At 41.4% G+C, this 21,798-nt stretch overlaps 1 protein-coding gene across 1 annotated transcript; it reads left to right on the top strand.

Moving 5' to 3' along the window:
• Nucleotides 1–17,920: 17,920 nt before the first annotated feature.
• On the top strand, nucleotides 17,921–20,710 carry LOC128589138 (SH2 domain-containing adapter protein E-like). Its single transcript, XM_053596060.1, is given in 2 exon segments — nucleotides 17,921–18,717; nucleotides 18,719–20,710. Coding segments are annotated over 2 exon segments (1,479 nt in total). The 5' UTR covers nucleotides 17,921–18,013; the 3' UTR covers nucleotides 19,494–20,710.
• Nucleotides 20,711–21,798: the final 1,088 nt, after the last annotated feature.

The following is a 21,798-nucleotide window of genomic DNA, read 5'->3' as shown; positions in this document are numbered from 1 at the left end:
TTTGTGGCTTTTGGCCGGGGCTAGGTTTGAACCTGCCACCTCCGGCATATGGGACCGGCGCCCTACTCCTTGAGCCACAGGCGCCGCCCGAGCTTCAGAAATTATTAATGAAACATCTCCTTCATTTCTGGGTTCTCCCTCTTTTGTCAGGGCAAAAGGGTAGATTCCTCCAGCCATTGAGTAGCCACTTAAGTAAAGAGCAGTTTAAAACTTTTAGCAATATAAATGCTTTCCTATCCTTCTACAGAGTAATTGATAAATTCCCAGGCATAGGTTAGAGTTGGCTTGTGTTGATTACAATCCTTCATAGTATTTTATGGGGGAATCTTAAGACAGATACATTGGTAGTTGTCAGAAAATATTTTGGGGTGGTGCCAGTAGCTCAGTGGGTACAACGCCAACCACATACACTGAGCCTGGCGGGTTTGAACCCTGCCTGGGCCAGCTAAAACAACAATGACAACTGCAACAACAACAACAACAAAAATAGCTGGGCCTTGGGACAGACACCTGTAGTCCCAGCTACTTGGGAGGCTGAGGCAAGAGAATTGCTTGAGCCCAAGAGTTTGAAGTTGCTGTGAGCTGTGATGCCACAGCCCTCTACCCAGGGTGACAGCTTGAGATTCTGTCTCAAAAAAAAAAAAAAGACAGAAAATATTTTGGCTGTTAAATCTTCTGGGGAAGAACAATCACTAGGATGGACAGTTTTATAACTCCTTCCTAGGAGGAACAAGGTTTTCTAATCAAATCAAAACTCCAGTCATTTTGGTCAAATTGGTAGGTTTCTGTTGAGCAGTTACTGTACACCAGGCACTTTTCATGAGCTATCCTATTTAAATATAAGCAAAAAAATTTTGAGGTGGATACATATAATTATTCCCATTTATTCCCAACAGGTAAAGAAACTAACACTCAGAGAGGTGGGTGGCCAAACAACACAAACCTGGCAGTCTTATTTGCAGGTTGAAGAAGCATTTTAAGAACATCAAGTTTACACACTAAATTAGGTGAAAGGAGTGTTGGTAGTGTACCAGGGTGCACACAGACTCTAAGTCTAAAGTAAAATGAGAGAGCTGGGATCATAACACAGGCCTGGTCTGAGTCTAAAACCAGATGAATTTTGAAGGGGTTCAGATGGCAAAGGTAAAGCTTAAACTAGAACTGGAGTACTGGTATTATGTGAATGGAAAAGGAAGAGGGAGGGATGAAGTTGTGTTAGAATTAGACTGGGTTCTTAATGGTTCTTTCATTATTTTAATTTTTAAAACTCATTTCAACTACATTTTTGTGCATGGGTATCTTTCTAAATAAATCTATCTGCTGTTTTTAAGTACATCTCATAAATTAATATTTGCTCCTCACTGGTGATTTGTTTTTAGATTCTTAAGAATTTCTCTCCTCTTAACAATGGCTTGAGAGAGTATTGTTGTGCTTAACAATGCAGTGTCCTGTCTCTCTGTCTGCCTGGTCTGTGTCCTCATCTCCTTATAAAAGGTTTTGGAATGATTCTAGAACAAGGTGAGGGTCTTTCCTTAAGAGTTCCTCTTTTGACTTTCAGCTTTTCTGGGACTTATGCATATTTTCACAGAGGATATACAAGTGGATCAAAGATACACCCCTGTCAACCTTGCTCTTCATGTCTCCAGCTCTGCTCATTTGTTAGAGAAAATGTCTTAGTGCTCAGAAGACCATGAACAGACTAAGTGAAACAGACTTAGCATCAAATGCCTCATTTCACAATGATAAATTCTAAAAGATAAAAGATTACTTTGCTCTGATAAATTGGGAAATTTATGTGCTAAGTAGAGTACCATGGGTTCTAATTTGGATATTAAATCAAGATAGATTCATAGAAGAGAGGATTTTTAAATGTTCTCACAACAAACAAAGGAATGTTTAAGGTAATTAAATATGCTAATTACCACAATTTGATCATTAAACAATATATACATGTATCAGAATTTTTAGTAATAAGTATTTTGCATTGCTAAGACATGAGTAATGGGCAAAGCTAGCCAATACTGGCTCAATCATCTCTATTATCTTTTTCCTTTGAGAAAATCTGTGTGATATGTCTTTAAATGTGAAAGTTTAGAGGATGGAGAAGTGTCTTATCTGAGCTTGCTTGTTCATAACCATACGAGTATGTTTTAATGATAAGATAAAAAAACAGCCTACAACTATTCTACTTATAAGCAAATTAGTATTAAAAAGTGAGCTTTTTAAACAGAGGCTCCCATCCAGAAGGAGAGTTAAAGGACAGAAATTTAGCAAGTAACCTGGCAGATTAGAGCTGTGACAAAAGAGAAGGTTGAAGAATGCACATCAACCCTGCTGAGGTGGGCTGTGACACCAAGGATACAAACAAAAGGTACAAAATCCATCACAAAGTGGACGGGAGACCCCTTCCCCATAAGAACAGCTCAAAGTACCCCATAAACAAACAAGCAGAGTTCAAAAGTTCTCCCATTATATCCCACAGAAGAGACACTCTAAAAACAGGACCTACTTCCCCTACAAGGGTGCCATGGTGCTCTCCTACCAGGCATAAAACTGTATAAAACTAAATATTCTCTACCTGCAATTCTGAGCTCCCAGCACTCCCCTCCATTCTCACTCTCAGGTCTGGAAGCCTGTCCCCCAGGAATCCAGATTCTTGGGTATGATCTCAACAGTTGCAGACAGGGCATAGACTGTTGCTGGCCAGTGCTGATTCTGTGGCACAGGAGTGAGGAGAGGACAGCCAGCTGAGAGGGAACCACACAGAAGCGGCAGTGCCCCAAGGTACAGAGCAATAGCCGTTTCTGGCAACAATAAGGATCACCCCTGGAAATTCCGGAGTCACACCCCTTGTCTCTCTAGGCAACCAGGGAAGGCCCGGCATCTTCTCTGGTGGCAACCACTGGTGAAACAGATCTGGAACGGAAACGCAGGCCCCATGAGTAAAGGGTGTGCCTGAGGTACTGACCTGGGTTCAGCACAGGGACTAGAAAATGCACACCCAGAGCAGGAAGATTCCCAGGGTAGGGATGACCCAGAGGACCACTTTACTCAGCCTAAGACACACCCAGGCCTCAGGGGATCATCAGCCTTGACATGCTGTGAAAACAAACTATCTGGCAGCACCACAGACAGGGCCTGAGGCACAGGTTCTGTGAACTCAAAACAGCTTCTCTTCTGCAGGGAAATTTAGCCAGGACAGAAACAAATTCCGTAAAGTTGTTCTGTTCTGTCAGTAACATCAATCAAGGGAAGGGCTGGAACTGAGTACCAGCCCCAGCCTCCGTCAAGCACCAAGGTTGTCAGGCCTCACCTTCCCCTGCTGGATAGTGGCAGAGAGTGGTGGCCTGGGCGAGGAGACATAGATTTCCCTGTGATACAGGCAGGTGCAAACCCTGGCATATCTGCTCATTGAAGGCAACTGGGTCACAGCCCTGTGGGGTTATCAGTGACTGGGTTTAACCGAGGTGCAAGGTGGGGAAGGAGGCATCAACCTTCCCAGACTAATCTATTTTCTGGGTGGCTCCTCCTGACCTCACAGAGCACCAGAGCAAGTCATATTTGAGTTGACTTCTCAGCAGACCCCCATGATCTAGTTGCCAGAGACCTTTTAAACTCTCCTACATGAGACAGGTGCTGACTGAGACAACTGATTTGGACCTCTTGAACTGGACAAATCGCCCGAGGACTACCAAGTGGTACCCTTGGTGTGTGGTTGTAGGAAGGTTTGATTTTCCTTTTGGAATTGTTGCCTGTGGGGGGCAGGGTGACTTAATTGCTAGTATTTCTCCACAACTGAGACTTCAACCCAGACTCACTGATTCCTAGGGTCCACAGAGACCAGATGAAAACAAGACAGAGCCACTTGGCACCACCACACCAAGGAGGTCCCCAGTTTCTCAGGCCATAGCAATGTACGGATCCTTGGCAAAGCTGCAGGGTAAAAAGTACAGACAGCAGTCCCAGCTTTTGGGCAAAGGGCTGGTTAATCACTACTCCTGGAGCCCCCAACCCAACTTTTTTTTATCCACTCATCTAGTCAAATGGTGTAAAATAATCATGGGTCGAGATCAGCAAAAAAAAACTCTGGTAACATGAATAACCAGAGTAGATCAACACCCCCCTCCCCCCGCAAGAAAAGATATGGCAGACGTAACTGAAGATCCCATTTATAAACAGATGGCCGAGATGTCAGAAATCGAGTTCAGAGTTTGAATTACAAACAAAATTAATAGAATGGAGGAAAAGTGGGGATTGGAAATTCAAGGAGAAATTCAAAAGTTGTCTCAAGAATTCAACAAATTTAAAGACAAGATCACCAAAGGTTTTGACACATTGAAGCAAGAATTTTCAGCCCTCAAAGATTTGAAAAATGTAACAGAGTGGAGCAAGCAGAAGAAAGGATTTCTGACATTGAAGACAAAATTTTGAATGCTCCCAAACTCTCAAAGAGGAAGAGAAATGGAGAGCAAAAATGAATCATTCTCTCAGAGAGCTCTGGGATAATTCGAAGAAGGCTAATATCTGCTTAATTGGAATCCCTGAAAGCAATGAAGTGGCTCAGAAAAGCACAGAAGCCCTTCTCCATCAAATTATGAAACATAATTTTCCAGACATGCCAGGAGATTATGAAATTCAGATAGCAGACAGTTTAAGAACCCCAGCACGACTCAACCCAAAAAAAGACATCTCCCAGGCACATCATAAATAACTTCAAAAAGTTAATATGAAGGAGAAAATTCTGAAAGCAGCCAGACATAAGAAAACCATAACCTACAAATTAGAATGACTGCAGATTTCTCTGAAGAAACCTTTCAAGCCAAAAGAGGATTGTCATTGACTTTTAATCTCCTAAAACAAAATACCTTTCAACCCTGGATCCTGTATCCAGCTAAACTGAGTTTCATTTATGATGGAGAAATTAAATACTTTAGTGACATTCATATGTGGAAGAAATTTGTCATAACCAAACCAACTCTTCAGGATATTCTCAGACCTATCCTCCATAATGACCAGCACAATTTAAGTTTACCACAAAAGTAAACTCACTCAGAAACTTTTGAACAAACCCCAGATTCCACAGTGGTGAAAGGATTAAAAATGTCCACTGGACTTTCAAAAAACTCGATACCCAAAATTTTACCAGACTTATCAATATTCTCCATTAATGTGAACAGCTTAAACTGTCTTCTAATGAGGCACAGGTTGGCTGACTGGATACAAAAACGTAGGCCACATATTTGCTGCATACAAGAATCTCATCTTACCTTAAAAGATAAATATAGACAAAGGGTAAAAGGATGGTCATCCATATTTCAGGCAAATGGAAATCAGAAAAAAGCAGGTGTTTCAATTCTATTTGTAGACACATAGACTTTAAACCAACAAAAGTAAGGAAGGATAAGAATGGTCACTTCATATTTGTTAGGGGTAATACTCAATATGATGAGTTTCAATTATTAATATTTATGCACCCAACCAGAGTGCACCTCAATTTATAAGAGAAACTCTAACAGACATGAGCAACTTGATTTCCTCCAGCTCCATAATAGTTAGAGACTTCAGCACTACTTTGGCAGTGTTGGATCAATCCTCCAATAAGAAGCAGAGCAAAGTAATTTTAGACTTAAACCTAACCATCCAACATTTGGATTTAGCAGACATCTACAGAACATTTCATCCCAACAAAACTGAATACACATACTTCTCATCAGCACATGGAACATACTCCAAAATTGATCACATCTTAGGTCACAAGTCTAACCTCAGTAATTTAAAGAAATAGAAATTATTCTTTGCATCTTCTCAGACTACTGTGGAATAAAAGTTGAACTCAGTAACAACAGGAATCTGCATACTCATACAAAAACATGAGTGTTAAATAAACTTATGCTGAATGATAGCTGGGTCATAGATGCAATTAAGAAGGAAATTGCCAAATATTTAGAACAAAAATACAAGGAGAAATGAATTATCAGAACCTCTGGGATACCGCTAAGACAGTTGTAAAAGGGAAATTTATAGCACTGCAAGCCTTCCTCAAGAGAATGGAAAGAGAGGAAGTTAACAACTTAATGGAACATCTCATGCAATTGGAAAAGGAAGAACATTCCAACCCCAAACCCGGTAGAAGAAAAGAAATAACCAAAACTAGAGTAGAATTAAATGAAATTGAAAATAAAAGAATTATACAACAGATCAATAAATCAAAGAGTTGCTTTTCTGAAAAGGGCAATAAAATAGATAAACCTTTGGCTAACCCAACTAGGAAAAAAAAGAGTAAAATCTTCAATTTCATCAATCAGAAATGACAAAGATGAAATAACAACAGACTCCGAAGAAATTCAAAAAATCCTTCTGAATATTACAAGAAAATTTATTCTCAGAAATATGAAAATCTGAAGGAAATTGACCTATACTTGGAAGCATGTCACCTTCCAAGACTTAGCCAGAATCAAGTGGAAATGTTGAACAGGCCCATATCAAGTTCTGAAATAGCATCAACCATACAAAACATCCCTAAAAAGAAAAGCCTGGAACCAGATGGCTTCATGTCAGAATTCTACCATATCTTTGAAGAGGAATTATTACCTATATTGCTCAACCTGTTAGAAAATGTACAAAAAGAAGGCATACTACCCAACACATTCTATGAAGCATACATCATGCTGATCCCCAAACCAGGAAAGACGCAACAAGAAAAGAAAATTATAGACCAATATCACTAATGAATATTGATGCAAAAATATTCAACAAGATCCTAACAAACAGAATCCAGCAACACATCAAACAAATTATACATCATGACCAAGTCGGTTTTATCCCAGTGTCTCAAGGCTGGTTCAATATACATAAATCTATAAATATAATTCAGCACATAAACAAATTAAAAAACAAAGACCATACGATTCTCTCAATTGATGCAGAAAAAGCTTTTGATAATATCTAGCATCCCTTCATAATCACAACACTTAAGAAAATTGGTATAGAAGGGACATTTCTTAAACTGACAGAGGCTAACTACAGCAAATCCACAGCCAATATCGTATTGAATGGAGTTAAATTGAAATCATTTATACTCAGATCAGGAACCAGGCAAGGTTGCCCATTGTCTCCACTGCTCTTTAACATTGTAATGGAAGTATAGCCATCACAATTAGGGAAGAAAACGCAATCAAGGGTATCCATATAAGATCAGAAGACATCAAACTTTTGCTCTTCACAGATGATATGACTATATATCTGGAAAACACCAGGGATTCTACTACAAAACTCTTAGAAGTGATCAAGCAATACAGCAGCGTCTCAGGTTACAAAATCAACATTCATAAATCGGTAGCCTTTATATATACCAACAATAGTCAAGTTGAAAAAACAGTTAAAGACTCTATTCCATTCACAGTAGTGCCAAAGAAGATGAAATATTTGGGAGTATATCTAACAAAGGATGTGAAAGATCTCTATAAAGAGAACTATAAAACTCTAAGAAACATAATAGCTGAAAATGTTAACAAATGGAAAAACATACCATGCTCATGGCTGGGAAGAATCAACATTGTTAAAATTTCCGTACTACCCAAAGCAACATACAATTTTAATGCAATCCCTATTAAAGCTCCAATGTCATACTCTAAAGATCTTGAAAATATGCTTCATTTTACATGGAATCAGAAAAAACCTCGAATAGCCAAGACATTACTCAGAAATAAAAACATAGCAGCAGGAATCATGATACCAGAACTCAAACTATACTATAAATCGACAGTGATCAAAACAACATGGTACTGGCACAAAAAGAGACATAGATGTATGAAACAGAATATAGAACCAAGAGATGAATCTAGCTACTTACCGTTATTTGATCTTTGATAAGCAAATTAAAAACATTCAGTGGGGAAAAGGTTCCCTATTTAACAAATGGTGCTGGGTGAACTGGCTGACAACCTGTAGAACAGTGAAATTGGACCCGTACCTTTCACCATTAACTAAGATAGACTCTCACTGAATTAAAGATTTAAACTTAAGACATGAAACTATAAAAATAGTAGAAGAAAGTAAAGGGAAAACTCTTAAAGAAATCAGCCTAGGAGAATATTTTATGAGGAGGACCCTCAGACAATTGAAGCAGCTTAAAAAATACACTACTGGGACCTGATCAAACTAAAAATCTCTGCACAGCCAAGAACACAGTAAGTAAAGCAAGCAGACAGCCCTCAGAATGGGAGAAGATATTTGCAGGTTATATCTCCGACAAAGGTTTAATAACCAGAATCCAGAGAACTTAAACCTATAAGCAAGAAAAGAACAAGTGATTCCTTCACAGGCTGGGCAAGGGACTTGAAGAGAAACTTCTCTGAAGAAGACAGGTGCATGCCCTACAGACATATGAAAAAATGCTCATCATTCTTAATCATCAGAGAAATGCAAATCAAAACTACTTTGAGATATCATCTAACTCCAGTAAGATTAGCCCTTATCGCAAAATCCCAAGACCAGAGATGTTGGCGTGGATGTGGAGAAAAGGGAACACTTCTACACTGCTGGTGGGAATGCAGATTAATACATTCCTTTTGGAAAGATGTTTGGAGAACACTTAGAGATCTAAAAATAGATCTGCCATTCAATCCTATAATTCCTCTGCTAGGTATATACCCAGAAGACCAAAAATCACATTATAACAAAGATATTTGTACCAGAATTTTTACTGCTGTTTAATTCATAATTGCTAAGCCACGGAAAAAGCCCCAGTGCCCATGGATCCACGAATTGATTAATAAGTTGTGGTATATATACATCATGGAATACTATGCAACCTTAAAGAAAGATGGAGATTTTACTTCTTTCATGTTTACATGGATGGAGCTGGAATATATTCTTCTCAGTAAAGTATCTCAAGAATGGAAGAAAAAGTATCCAATGTACTCAGCTCTACTATGAAACTAATTTTTGGCTTTCATATGAAAGCTATAACCCAACTATAACCTAAGAATATGGGGAAGGGGGAGCCAGAGGAGAGGGAGAGGAGGGAGGGGGGATGATAGGCAGAGGGAGAGTGATTGGTGGGATTACACCTATGGTTCATCTTCTAAGGTTACATTTAAAACTTACTAGATGTAGAATATAAATGTCTTAACACAATAACTAAGAAAATTACAGGAAAGCTATGTTAACCAGTGTGATGAACAATGTCAAATTTGTCATATAAAACCAGTGTATGGTGACCCATGATCACATTAATGTACACAGCTATGATTTAATAAAAAAAAATTGATTAAAAGAGCCACTGAATTATCAGCCTACCTGCTGCAACAACATGTATCAGTTTGCTGCACATCCTGATTTATTCTGTTCTTCTCTTAAGGTCAAAACAAATGGAGAGCAAATTGTGCAAGTCAAGAAGATGATGGTAAAAAAATATGGACTATTTTTTTCCCTTAACTGATAATGCTGTTTGGACAACATAACTAAATTCTGAATCAAGTGTCCTTTCTAATGTCTCAGGCCTGAATTAATCCTATGCACCCAGACATTGGCAGAGCTGGACTCATACGCCTTATCCCAAAAGAAAAGCCCCCTAACACTAAATTTACCTATAGCCAAAAGAAAACAAATATTTCTTTCAGTAGGAGGATCCAAATACAGAAAAAGCAAAAAAAAAAAAAAAAATACCACCAGTTACTTCTTTGAAACTCCTCAATCACAGTTTTGTTCTACCATTAGGGGCAATGAGTAAGATAAGAAAACAGACTTGACTGTTCACCTATAAAGTCGTCCCACCTGGAAACAGGAAGGGGAAGAAATATTCTATTCCCTTACCTCATCCCAGGTTGAATTTTGACACTGCTATTAAGAGCTATGTATTATCTGCCTCGATTCTCCACATAAGATGGGGCTAATACAATTATCTATTATTATTATAAAAGTAATGCAAATTATTTTATATAAATTCAAGTGCTAAATAGATTCATATAGTAAAATATGTCAGTGGAACTTCATAGGATTGTGGTAAGGAGATTACATATATGTACACTGTCCATCTACGAATCTGCAATCTAGCATCTTAGCAGAGTACCTGGCATTTAGCAAGTATTCAGTGAATGGTTACTATTGTTTTAATCTTACTAAATATAAACATTTTTTTCAAACTCTCTCTAAGGAGGACTGCCACATTTGGGGTAAAAGAAATGGTTGACTCACCTGGAAACAGAAAGAGGGAACAAAATTCCTTTCAATCTAATACTCATTGATTGTTTTTAATAAGTGTATGTAGGATGTGAGCTGGATATGGGGTTTTTTAAAAGCTTCCCAGGGAATTCTAATGAGCAGTTATAGTTGAGAACCACTGCATTACTCCCATGTCCAAAGAGATGAGTAGGAGAAGGTCAGAAATCTGTCCCATCTTCATGAGTTCAATCTCCTAATGGCCAGCATTTGCTTGTAGAATCTTCTAGTGTTACTGTAGATTTTTGTCCTCTGAGATGTCTTCAATGGGTTGATGCAGTTCATCAAGCGAATTAACATCATAGCTGAAAAATACACTCTATTCCACTTCCCTCCCAAAATTTGCATATCCATGAAATTTAATACAGCTCATTAGAGGTCCCACGATGCTATTAAATAACAACACACAAACACTGTCCACTATTAATACAGTACTAAATTCAGTGCCTCCAAGTTTGAGTACAAATGATCTCAAATTATAAATTTTCCAGGAAAAAAATTAATTTTGAAAAAATGGATATTTTTATAAGTTAAAGTTTAAAATCAAATTCTCTTCCTTTGTAAAATTCAAAATCTAAAGAATTTTAAACCCATAATTAATCCTCCTGGGTTTTTAATTCTGCTCAGCTTCAGGTAGGACAGTTCATAATACTTAGATAGACTTTGGATTTTTTTAGTAACTGCTACCTCAGTTCTTTTTCATTATTATTATTATTTTATTAAATCACAGCTGTGTAAATTAATTCAATAATGGGGTATAATGTGCTGGTTTTATATACAATTTGAAATACTTTCATCAAACTGGTTAACATAGTCTTCACCTCATTTTCTTAGTTATTGTACTAAGACATTTATATTCTATACGTAGTAGATTTAATATGTACCCTTGTAAAATGCATCAAAGGTGTGGTCCCACCAATTACCCTCCCTCAACTCATCCTCCTCCCTCCCCTCCCCTTCCTCTCCTCTCCTTTTTCCCCTTCATCTTGGGCTATAGTTGAGTTATAGCTTTCATTTGGAAGTGTGGGTGCTTATAAATTAGTTTCATAGTAGGGCTGAATACATTGGATACTTTTTCTTCCATTCTTGAGATACTTTACTAAGAAGGATATGTTCCAGCTCCATCCATGTAAACATGAAAGAAGTAAAGTCTCCATCTTTCTTTAATGTTGCATAATATTCCATGGTATATATATACCACAATTTATTAATCCATTCATGGGTCGGACACTTGGGCTTCTTCCATGACTTGGCAATTATGAATTGGGCTGCACTAAACATGCTGGTGCAAATATCTTTGTTATAAAGTGAGTTCTGGTCCTCTGGATATATACCTAATAGAGGAATTGAAGGATTAAATGACAGGTCTATTGTTAGATCCCTAAGTGATCTCCAAACATCTTTCCAAAAGGAACATATTAGTTTGCATTCCCACCAGCAGTGTAAAAGTGTTCTCTTTTCTCCACATCCACGCCAACATCTCTGGTCTTGGGATTTTGTGATAAGGGCTAATCTTACTGGAGTTAGATGATATCTCAAAGTGGTTTTGATTCACATTTCTCTGATGATTAAGGATGATAAGCATTTTTTCATGTGTCTGTAGGCCATGAGCCTGACCTCTTCAGAGACTTTTCTATTCAAATTTTTTGCCCAACCTGAGATGGGATCACTTGTTCTTTTCTTGTTAATATGTTTGAGTTCTCTGTGGATTCTGGTTATTAAACCTTTGTCGGAGACATAACCTGCAAGTATCTTCTCCTATTCTGAGGGCTGTCTGCTTGCTTCTCTTACTGTGTTGTTGGTTGTAGAAAAGCTTTTTAGTTTGCTCAGATCCCAGTAATGTATTTTTGGTGTTGCTTCAATTGCCCGGGGGGTCCTCCTCATAAAATATTCTCCCAGCTGATTTCAAAACAGCATGGTATTCTGTTTTCCCTGCACTTCCTTCTAGTATTTTATAGTTTCATGTCTTAAGTTTAAATCTTTAATTCAGTGAAAGACTATCTTAGTTAATGGTGAAAGGTGTGGGTTGAGTTTCAGTGTTCTACAGGTCACCAGCCAGTTCACCCAGCACCATTTGTTAAATAGGGGATCTTTTCCCTACTGAATGTTTTTAGTTGGCTTATCAAAGATCAAATGATGGTAAGTAGCTGGGTTCATCTCTTGATTCTCCATTCTGTTCCATACATCTACCTCTCTGTTTCTGTGCCAATACCATGCTGTTTTGATCACTGCAGATTTATAATATACTCTGAGATCTGGTAGCATGATTCCTCATGCTTTGTTTTTATTTCTGAGTAATGTCTTGGCTATTAGAGGTGTTTTCCTGATTCCATATAAAATAAAGTATTATTTTTTTCAAGGTCTTTAAAGTATGACAGTGGTGCTGTAATAGGGATTGCATTAAAATTGTATATTTCTTTGGGTAATATGGAAGTTTTAAAAATGTTGATTCTTCCCAGCCATGAGCATGGTATGTTTTTCCATTTGTTACCATCTTTAGCTATTTTTTTCTTAGAGTTTTATAGTTCTCTTTATAGAGATTTTTCACGTCCTTTGTTAGATAAATTAGCAAATATTTCATCTTCTTTGGCACTACTGTAAAAAGAATAGAGTTTTTAACTGTTTTTTCAGCTTGACTATTGTTGGTATACATAAAGGCTACAGATTTGTGAGTATTGATTTTGTAACCTGAGACGTTGCTTGATCCTTGATCACTTCTAAGAGTTTTGTAGTTGAATCCCTAGGGTTTTGTAACCTGAGACGTTGCTTGATTCCTTGATCACTTCTAAGAGTTTTGTAGTTGAATCCCTAGGGTTTTCCAGATATACAATCATACTATCTGCGAAGAGTGAAAGTTTGATCTCCTCTGACCCTATATGGATACCCTTGATCACCTTTTATTGCCTGATCGTGATGACTAAGACTTCCATTACAATGTTAAAAAGCAGCATAGACAATGGGCAACCTTTCCTGGTTCCAGATCTGAGTGGAAATTATTTCAATTTAACTCCATTCAATACGATATTGGCTGTGGGTTTGCTGTAGATGGCCTCTATCATTTTAAGAAATGGCCCTTCTATACCTATTTTCTTAAGTGTTCTGATAATAAAAGGATGCTAGATATTATCAAAAGCTTTTTCTGCATCAGTTGGGAGAATCATATGGCCTTTGTTTTATGTGATGAATTATATTTATAGATTTATGTATATTGAACCAGCCTTGAGACCCTGGGATAAAACCAGTCATGGTAAATAATTTGTTTGATGTGTTGTTGAATTCTGTTTGCTAGGATCTTATTGAATATTTTTCATCAATATTCATTCAGGATATTGGTCTATAATTTTCTTTTCTTGTTGGTTTTTTTCCTGGTGTGGGGATCTAGGTGATGTTTGCTTCACAGAATGTGTTGGGTAGTATTCCTTCTTTTTCTATATTTTGGAAAAGATTAAATAATATAGGTACTAATTCCTCTTTAAAGGATTGGCAGAATTTTGATGTGAAGCCATCTGGTCCCGGACTTTTCTTTTTGGGGAGATTTTGAATAGTTGATGCTATTTCAGAGCTTTATATAGGCCTGTTCAACATTTCTACTTCATTCTGGCTAAATCTAGGATGTTGATGTGCTTCCAAGAATAGGTCAATTTCCTTCAAATTTTCATATTTCTGAGAATAGAGTTTCTTGTAATATTCATTAAGGATATTTTTAATTTCTGAGGAGTCTGTTGTTATTTCATCTTTGCCATTTCTGATTGGTGAAATTAGAGATTTTGCTCTTTTTTTCCTGGTTGGGTTAGCCAAAGGTTTATCTATTTTATTGACCTTTTCAAAAAATCAACTTTTTAATTGATTGATCTGTTGTATAATTTTTTTGTTTTCAATTTCATTTAATCCAGCTCTAATCTTGGTTATTTCTTTTCTTCTGCTGGGTTTGGGATTGGAATGTTCTTCCTTTTCCAGTTGCTTGAGATGTTTCATTAAGTTTTTAACTTCCTCTCTTTCTGTTCTCTTGAGGAACGCTTACAATGCTATAAATTTCTCCCTTAGGAATGCCTTTGCAGTATCTCAGGTTATTTTTGTTCCAAAAATTTGGTAATTTCCTTCTTAATCTCATCTATGACCCAGATATCACTCACCATAAAGTTATATCATTTCCATGTTTTTGTATAAGTATGCAGATTCCTGTTGTTACTGAGTTCAACTATATTCCATCATGGTCTGAGAAGATGCTAGGAATAATTTCTATTCTTTTAAATTTGCTGAGGTTAGATTTGTGACCTAAGATATGTTTAATTTTGGAGGATGTTCCATGGGCTGATGAGAAGAATGTGTATTCAGTTTTGTTAGGATGGAATGTTTTATAGATGTCTCTTAAATCCAATTGTTGAATCGTTAAGTTTAAGTCTAAAATTTCATTGCTTAGTTTCTTATTGGAGGATCTATCCAACACTGCCAAATGGGTGTCAAAATCTCTGACTATTATGGTGCTGGAGGAAATCTAGTTGCTTATGTCTGTTAGAGTCTCTCTTATAAATGAAGGCACATTCTGGTTGGATACATTAATGTTAATAATTGAAATCTCATCATGTTTTTGTTACCCTTAACAAATATGAAGTGACTATCATCTTTCCTTACTTTTGTTGGTTTAAAGCCTATTGTATCTGTGAATAAAATTCTAACACTGCTTTTTTCTGATTGCCATTTGTCTGAATTATAGATGACCATCCCTTTGCCCTGAGTCTATATTTATCTTTTAATGTAAGAGGAGATTCTTACATGCAGCAGATATCTGTCCTGAGTTTTTGTAACCAGTCAGCCAACCTGTGCCTCTTCAGAGGACAATTTAAGCCATTCATATTAATTGAGAATATTGATAAGCCTGGTATTGTTTTGGGTATCAAGTTTTTTTAAAGTCCAGTGGATATTTTTAATCCTTTCACCACTGTAGAAGTTGCAATTTGAAAAAAAAATTCTAAGTGAGTTTACTTTTGTGGTAGAGGATTGTGCTGGTCATTATGGAGGATAGGTCTGAGAATATCCTGGAGAGCTGGTTTAGTTATGGCAATTTTATTCAACATGTGAATATCATTAAAGTATTTAATTTCTCCATCATAAATGAAATTCAGTTTAGCTGGATACAGGATCCTGGGTTTAAAGTTATTTTGTTTTAGGAATTTAAAAGTCATTGACCACCCTCTTCTAGCTTGAAAGGTTTCAGCAGAGAGATCTGCAGTCATTCGAATATTCTTTCCCTTGTAGGTTATGGTTGTCCTACGTCTAGCTGCTTGCAGAATTTTCTCTTTCATATTAACTTTGGCAAAATTAATTATAATGTGTCTGGGAGATACTTTATTTGGGTTGAGTCATGCTGAAACTGTCTGCTATCTAAATTTCAGAATCTCTTGCCATGTTTGGGAAGTTCTCCACAATTATCTCTTGAAGTAGAGCATCTGGGCCTATAGAAGCAACCTTGTCACCTTCAGGAATTCCTATAACGCGAATATTAGTTTTCTTTGAATTATCCCAGAGCTCTCTGAGAGAATGATCTGTTTTTGCTCTCCACTTCTCTTCCTCTTTGAGTGTTTGGGAGCATTCAAAAGCTTTGTCTTCAATGTGAGAAAACCTTTCTTCTGCCTGCTCCATTCTGTTACTGAGGGATTCTACTATATTTCTCTTTAAGGGCTGCAAGTTCTTGTCTCAATGTGTCAAAATCTTTGGCAATTTTGTCTTTAAATTCAATGAATTCTTGAGACAACTTTTGAAATACTCCTTGAATTTCTATTTCCAACTTTACCTACATTCTGTTAACCTTATTTGCAATCCAAATTCTGGATTAGATTTCTGACATCTCCAATCCAAATTCTGGATTAGATTTCTGACATCTCAGCCATTTGTTTATGAATGGGATCTTCTAGTGTGTCTGCCTTGTCGTTCCTTGGGGGAGTTGATCTACTCTGATTATTCATGTTGCCAGAGTTTTTCCACTGATTCCACCCCATGATTCATTTTCACCATTTGGCTAGATGAGCAGATAAAGTGAAATTGGTTTGGGGGCTCCTGGAGTAGTGATTAACCAGCCCTTTGCCCAAGAGCTGGGACTGGTGACTGCAGGTTTTCCCCTAGTGCTTTGCAAAGAACCCATACAGTATTATGGCCTGAGACACTGGGGACTTTCTTGGTGTGGTGGTGCTAGTTGGCTTTGTCTTGTTTTCAGCTGGCCTCTGTCCAATCCTAGTGAATCAGTAAGTCTGGGTTGAAGTCTCAGCTGTGGAGAAATACAAGCAACTAAGACACCCCGCCCCCCACCAGCAACAACTAGGAAAGGAAAATCAAACCTTTCCACAACAACGCAACCAGAGTACTACTTGGATGGTCCTTGGGTGACTGGCCCAGGTCAAGAGCTCCAAATCATTTGTCCCAGTCAGCACTGTTTCAAGTGGGAGAGTTCAAATGGTCTCCAGCAACTAGATAGCAGGGGTCTGCTGGCAGCTTGAGTATGACTCACTCTGGTGCTCTGTGGAGTCAGAAGGGCCCATAGAGCACCAGTGAATTGTGAAGGACTAATTCAATCAGCAAATAAATTAGTCTGGGAAGGTTGATGTCTCCTTCCCCACCTTGCACTTCTGTCATGCTCAGTCACTGGTAACCCCATAGGGCTGTGACCCAGTTCCCTCCAATGAACAGATGTACCAGGAGTTTGTGCCTGCCTGAGTCACTGGGAGATCTATGTCTCCTTGACCAGGCTACTGCACTCTGCCACCAGGGGGGAGCTGAAGCCTAACTACCTCGGGTGTTAAATGGAGGCCGGGGAGTTTCACTCAGTTCCAGCACCATCCCCGATTGATGTTGCTGCCACTTATATTCTTGCAGAATTTGTGTTTCTGGGACCCCGGGCCCCACGCGGCCACCTGCCGCCTGCCGTCTGCGCAGCCTTGGCGACTCCTTCCTCTGCACTCTGCGGGGCGGCTTATCCGCCCCAAACCTCTGCCGGCCTCGGCTTGGGGTTGGTCCGGGTAGCGGAACGAGCGCAGGAATAAGTGACCACTGTCTTCCCCTTCACTCCCAAAGTAAAGTTTGCAGGAGGGGGAGAGCAAGATGCTCCCGGCCTGTGCTAGCCGAGGGCTCCCTTCAGGGTCTACCCGTGCACAGGGCGTGCTCCTGGGCGCGTCTGGAGGTAGCCTAGTCGATACCGACCCACGCAGACGGGACTGCTCGCGCGGCAGCTCGGTGCTCGCCGGGGCGTGCCCTGCACGTGCAGCTGCCGCCACCTTCTCCGAAGCAGGCCCCGGACCTGCCTCTCCAGAGGCGCTGGGCCCAACGCCCCTGCTCTGGGCTGTAGGTGGCGGAGCGGGGAGGCGCCAGCCTCGGAGGGGAGGAGAACAGGGAGGGACCGACTGCCCTCCAGCCGTCCACCTTCTGTCGCGGCGCGGGGAACACTCCTGCCGCCTTCGCTCCGTCCCCTGTGGACCCTGAGAGCGTGGGCAGGGCCGAAAGGGCTTCCGAGGGCTTGGCCTCTCCCACCCAGGAGGAAAAGGCGGGGGAAGCCCCCGGCGCCCGCTGCCCGGAGAGAGCCGTGGAGTCCTCGGGCTGCGCTGGCGCTGAAGACGATCGGGCGGGGCTCCGGTACGCTGTGCCTGTCGCCGTCCGTGTCCGGAGCGGAGGCCAGCGGCAGCCCTCTCGGCGCCCGGGACCATACGGGCCCCACCCTGCCGGGCGTGGGCGGCGACCCACCTCGGGAGAGCGGAGCAACCGTCGCGGGGCCTCGCCGCGGCCTCCAGCGCCCGGGGCACAGGGAATGCAGTGGCCCGCGGTCCCTAGTGCCTCTCCGTGTCTGGGCTGGGACTCCTCGATCGCCTGCTCCGCGGCCACGACGCTCCTGAGCCGAGCCGGCAGGGCCCCTCTCATGGCGGCCAGGTGGTTCAAGGAACTCCCCCTGACCCTGAAGACCGCGTCCGAGCGGGCCAGGCCCGGGGGCGGGGGCGGCGGCAAACCCCGCAAGAACTCGGAGGCCGGCGGCGCGGGGCCCACCCCGGGGAAGGGCCGCAAAAACTCCGCGGTGGAGCTGGGGAGCGGCAGGGCCGGCGCAGGCCCCCCCAAAGACAGCCGGCTGTCCCGGGACAGCCTTCAGGGCCTGATTCAGGCCGCTGCGGGTCGCAAGAACTCCCGGGCCACCGAGGAGGAGCCCCACCGGGGCACGGCCAAGAGCTCAGGCTGCAGCACCTACATCAACAGGCTCATCAAGGTGGACACTCAGGAGAAGAACGGGAAAAGCAGCTACCCCAGCAGCAGCAGCAGCGGCAGCACCAGCTCCTCTTCCTCCGCATCCTCCTCCCCTTCCTCCCTGGGCCCCGAGCTGGACAAGGGCAAGATTGTGAAGCAGCAAGACACGGTCATCATTTTAGAAGACTACGCTGACCCTTATGATGCCAAACGGACAAAGGGTCAAAGAGATGCAGAAAGAGTAGGAGAGAACGATGGTTACATGGAACCCTATGATGCTAACAGAAATTAGACGCCGCGGTTCCAAAGACCCCCTGGTGAAGGCCGTCCAGCTGCGGGACAGCCCCTGCGAGCCAGTGGAGAGCGGCCTAAAGTCCGAGGCGTTAGCCAAGAGACGGGGCTCCAAGGACCTCCTTGGGAGACCGCTGCCCCTGTATGACACCCCGTATGAGCCTGCAGATGGGGCACCCAGGGCAGAGGGGAGGGCGTGGCCCCCTGAGGGCCGGCTGCCCTAAGATGACGAGCGGCCAGCAGCAGAGTATGAGTGGCCGTGGGAGTGGAAGAAGGAGCAGCTGGCACGTGCACTGGCAGTCCAGTTTGAAGGATCTGAGCGACCTTCTGTCAGGGAGGAGACAGTGAGGCAGCACCACCGGCAGAAGAGCTGGACCCAGAAGATCTTAAAGCCATCGCTCTCTGACCACAGTGATGGAGAGAAAGTGGACCCAGGCCTGCCCCTGGAGAAGCAGCCTTGGTATCATGGTGCCATTACCCGTGCTGAGGCTGAGAGTCGACTACAACCCTGCAAAGAAGCTGGTTATCTGGTTCGAAACAGTGAGTCAGGGAACAGTAGGTACTCCATTGCACTAAAGACTAGTCAAGGATGTGTCCACATCATAGTGGCTCAGACCAAGGACAACAAATACACGCTGAATCAGACAAGCGCTGTGTTTGACAGCATCCCCGAAGTGGTACACTACTATTCTAAAGAGAAGTTGCCTTTCAAAGGGGCAGAGCACATGACCTTACTCTACCCAGTGCATAACAAGCTTCACTGAAGCTCAGCCATCGAAAGTCCTGGGCCTCTGGCACCTATGAGGGCATCAGCACTCCCAACCCGCAAGCATCTCAGCAGACGGGGCCCAGCTGCTCGTTAGTAACTAGCAGGAAGTGGGAGTCTTCATTTCACAAGTCCCAGAGTCTTGAATTCGTTCCATGGCATTTGGTTTCCTTGTTAAGTAGTTCTACAATAGGAAGTCATAATTTACCTGTTTCCTCCACCTCTGGAGAGGGCATTCTATTTAGGGGTTGACTCTCAGGAAAGGTAAGTCAAGAGTTCAGGGGCAATAAAGTGCTCTGGAAGTGTGCTAGTTGGTACCTGGAATACCTGGTCGCGACACAAACCAACAAAAATATCACTTGACTTTTACAAATGACTGTGTGGACCAGAAATGTGTGTGATGTCGGGCTCCTTACTTTTGGGAAATGGATGAACAGTGGAAATTAAGAATGATGGGCAACAAAGTTCTCCCTCGAGTGTTCTAATTTAGCTCTGGAGTTTGTGAAAATTTATAACTTTAGAGTCTGGCCTAGGAATTATTTTGCTGGTCAGCCTTTCTAAGAAAGTTCATGTTTTCTCAATCTCTGTGGATTTTTCATCATTTTCTAGCCAATCAGTGATACAAGCACAAATAGGAAGAATGATGCCCCAGATTTAAGAATCACTGATATAATTAAATATGGGCATCATTATTATAACTCTGAGTCACAAGATAAAATATAGAGCAAAAATTTCATTTCTAAATTTTTAAATTCTCAGATTTTCAAAGCTCAACAACTGTCATCTTATTGGATAATCGTATAGAACTTCCAATATCTTTTGTTTCATTCTTTGTGCATTTTAGTTGGTATGAAATCATTTTAAATTTTGTCTCTGGGATTTGCTTTGTATTTTTAGTAAATCCGAAAAAAAAACAAAAACAAAAACCCACAACTCAGATCTGGTTGTATGAATGGAGTCTAAAGCCTGCAGACACTCTCTCATTCCGTTCTGAGCAGACTGGCTTATACTGTACAAAAGTGTTTTAAAGGACTTTGAGGTTCTCTCTAACTATAATTACTTAAAATATTAAATTAATATTCATAGTATTATCTTTGTGATTTATCACGAATCTGTATCACCAATTTACTTACTGTGAAAAAAAAACATAGGCATGGCATACTGTGAGAAGAATGCTATGGTGAGTGGCTCTGTAATTAAAACTGAACAGATGTTTCTGTAAAAAAAAAAAAAAAGAATTTGTGTTTCTGTCCCAGCTATATTCCCCTGAAGCCAGGCACTGTTTGAGTTCACAGAACCTGTGACTCAGCCCTGCCCTGTGCCATTGCCACTGCACTAATTCTCACAAAGCTGGCATCTCTGTCTCCATTGCACTCTGTATTGGGGCAGACAAGGTTAGAGCTTACAAATGGCTTTCAGTTCCTGCCCTTCCCTGGGCTGATGCTGCTGCCATGCCTGCTTTTGTCCCAGTTATGCTCCCCTGCAGGCCAGTTGCATCTTGGCCTCACAGAAGCAACAATTCTGACTCAGCCCACCCTGGGAGTATACTGCCTCTGCGCATGTGGGGATTCTATTTTCCATCCCCACTGTGCCCCACCCAGGCAGGTACCACCTCAGGTATACCCTTTGCTCACAGGGCCTGTGTTTCCATCCCAGAACTGTTCTGCCGTGGCTGCCACCGGAGCAGAGGCCTGGCTCCCTCTGCTTGCTAAGAAAGGCGGGAAGTGTTTCTCTGAAACATCACCAGACAATGTACAAAGTTATGATTAAATAAATAAATAAATAAATGAATAAAACATCACCAGGGATATGAGACCTGCTATGCTGTGCTGGGAGGGCACCGTCTCTCTCTCTCCCGTATGGCTCCCTCGCTCCACAGTCCCCACTTTACTACTGTGCCACTGATTCAGCACAAACTTATAACAGCCCACACCCTGTCTACACCTCTCAAGAAAATGCCCATGAATCTTGACTCCATGGGAGACCGGTTTCCAGACCATGGGATGAGACTGGAGAGAAGTTCTAGGAGTTCAGAGTTGCAGGTAGAGTTCAGTTTTATGCCAGCGGGAGAATGCCATGGCACACTAGTGGGTCCTCTCTGGGGAAGGAGTTCCAGTTTTTAGAGGGTCTCTCCAGTAGGATAAAATATGAGGAGATCTGAACTCTGCTCAATTGTACGAAGTATACTGAGAGCCATTCTCATGGGGGAGGAGACTCCCATCTGCTTGGTGATGGGTTTTGTACCTATTGTTTGTTTCCTTGGGGTTGCAGCTCGCCTCAGAAGGGGTGATGTGCACTCTTCA

This window comes from Nycticebus coucang, chromosome 6 (assembly GCF_027406575.1).
Source record: "Nycticebus coucang isolate mNycCou1 chromosome 6, mNycCou1.pri, whole genome shotgun sequence".
Lineage (NCBI taxonomy): Eukaryota > Metazoa > Chordata > Mammalia > Primates > Lorisidae > Nycticebus > Nycticebus coucang.
The sequence above is the reverse complement of the archived record's forward strand: the minus strand, read 5'-3'. Positions and strand labels throughout refer to the sequence as shown.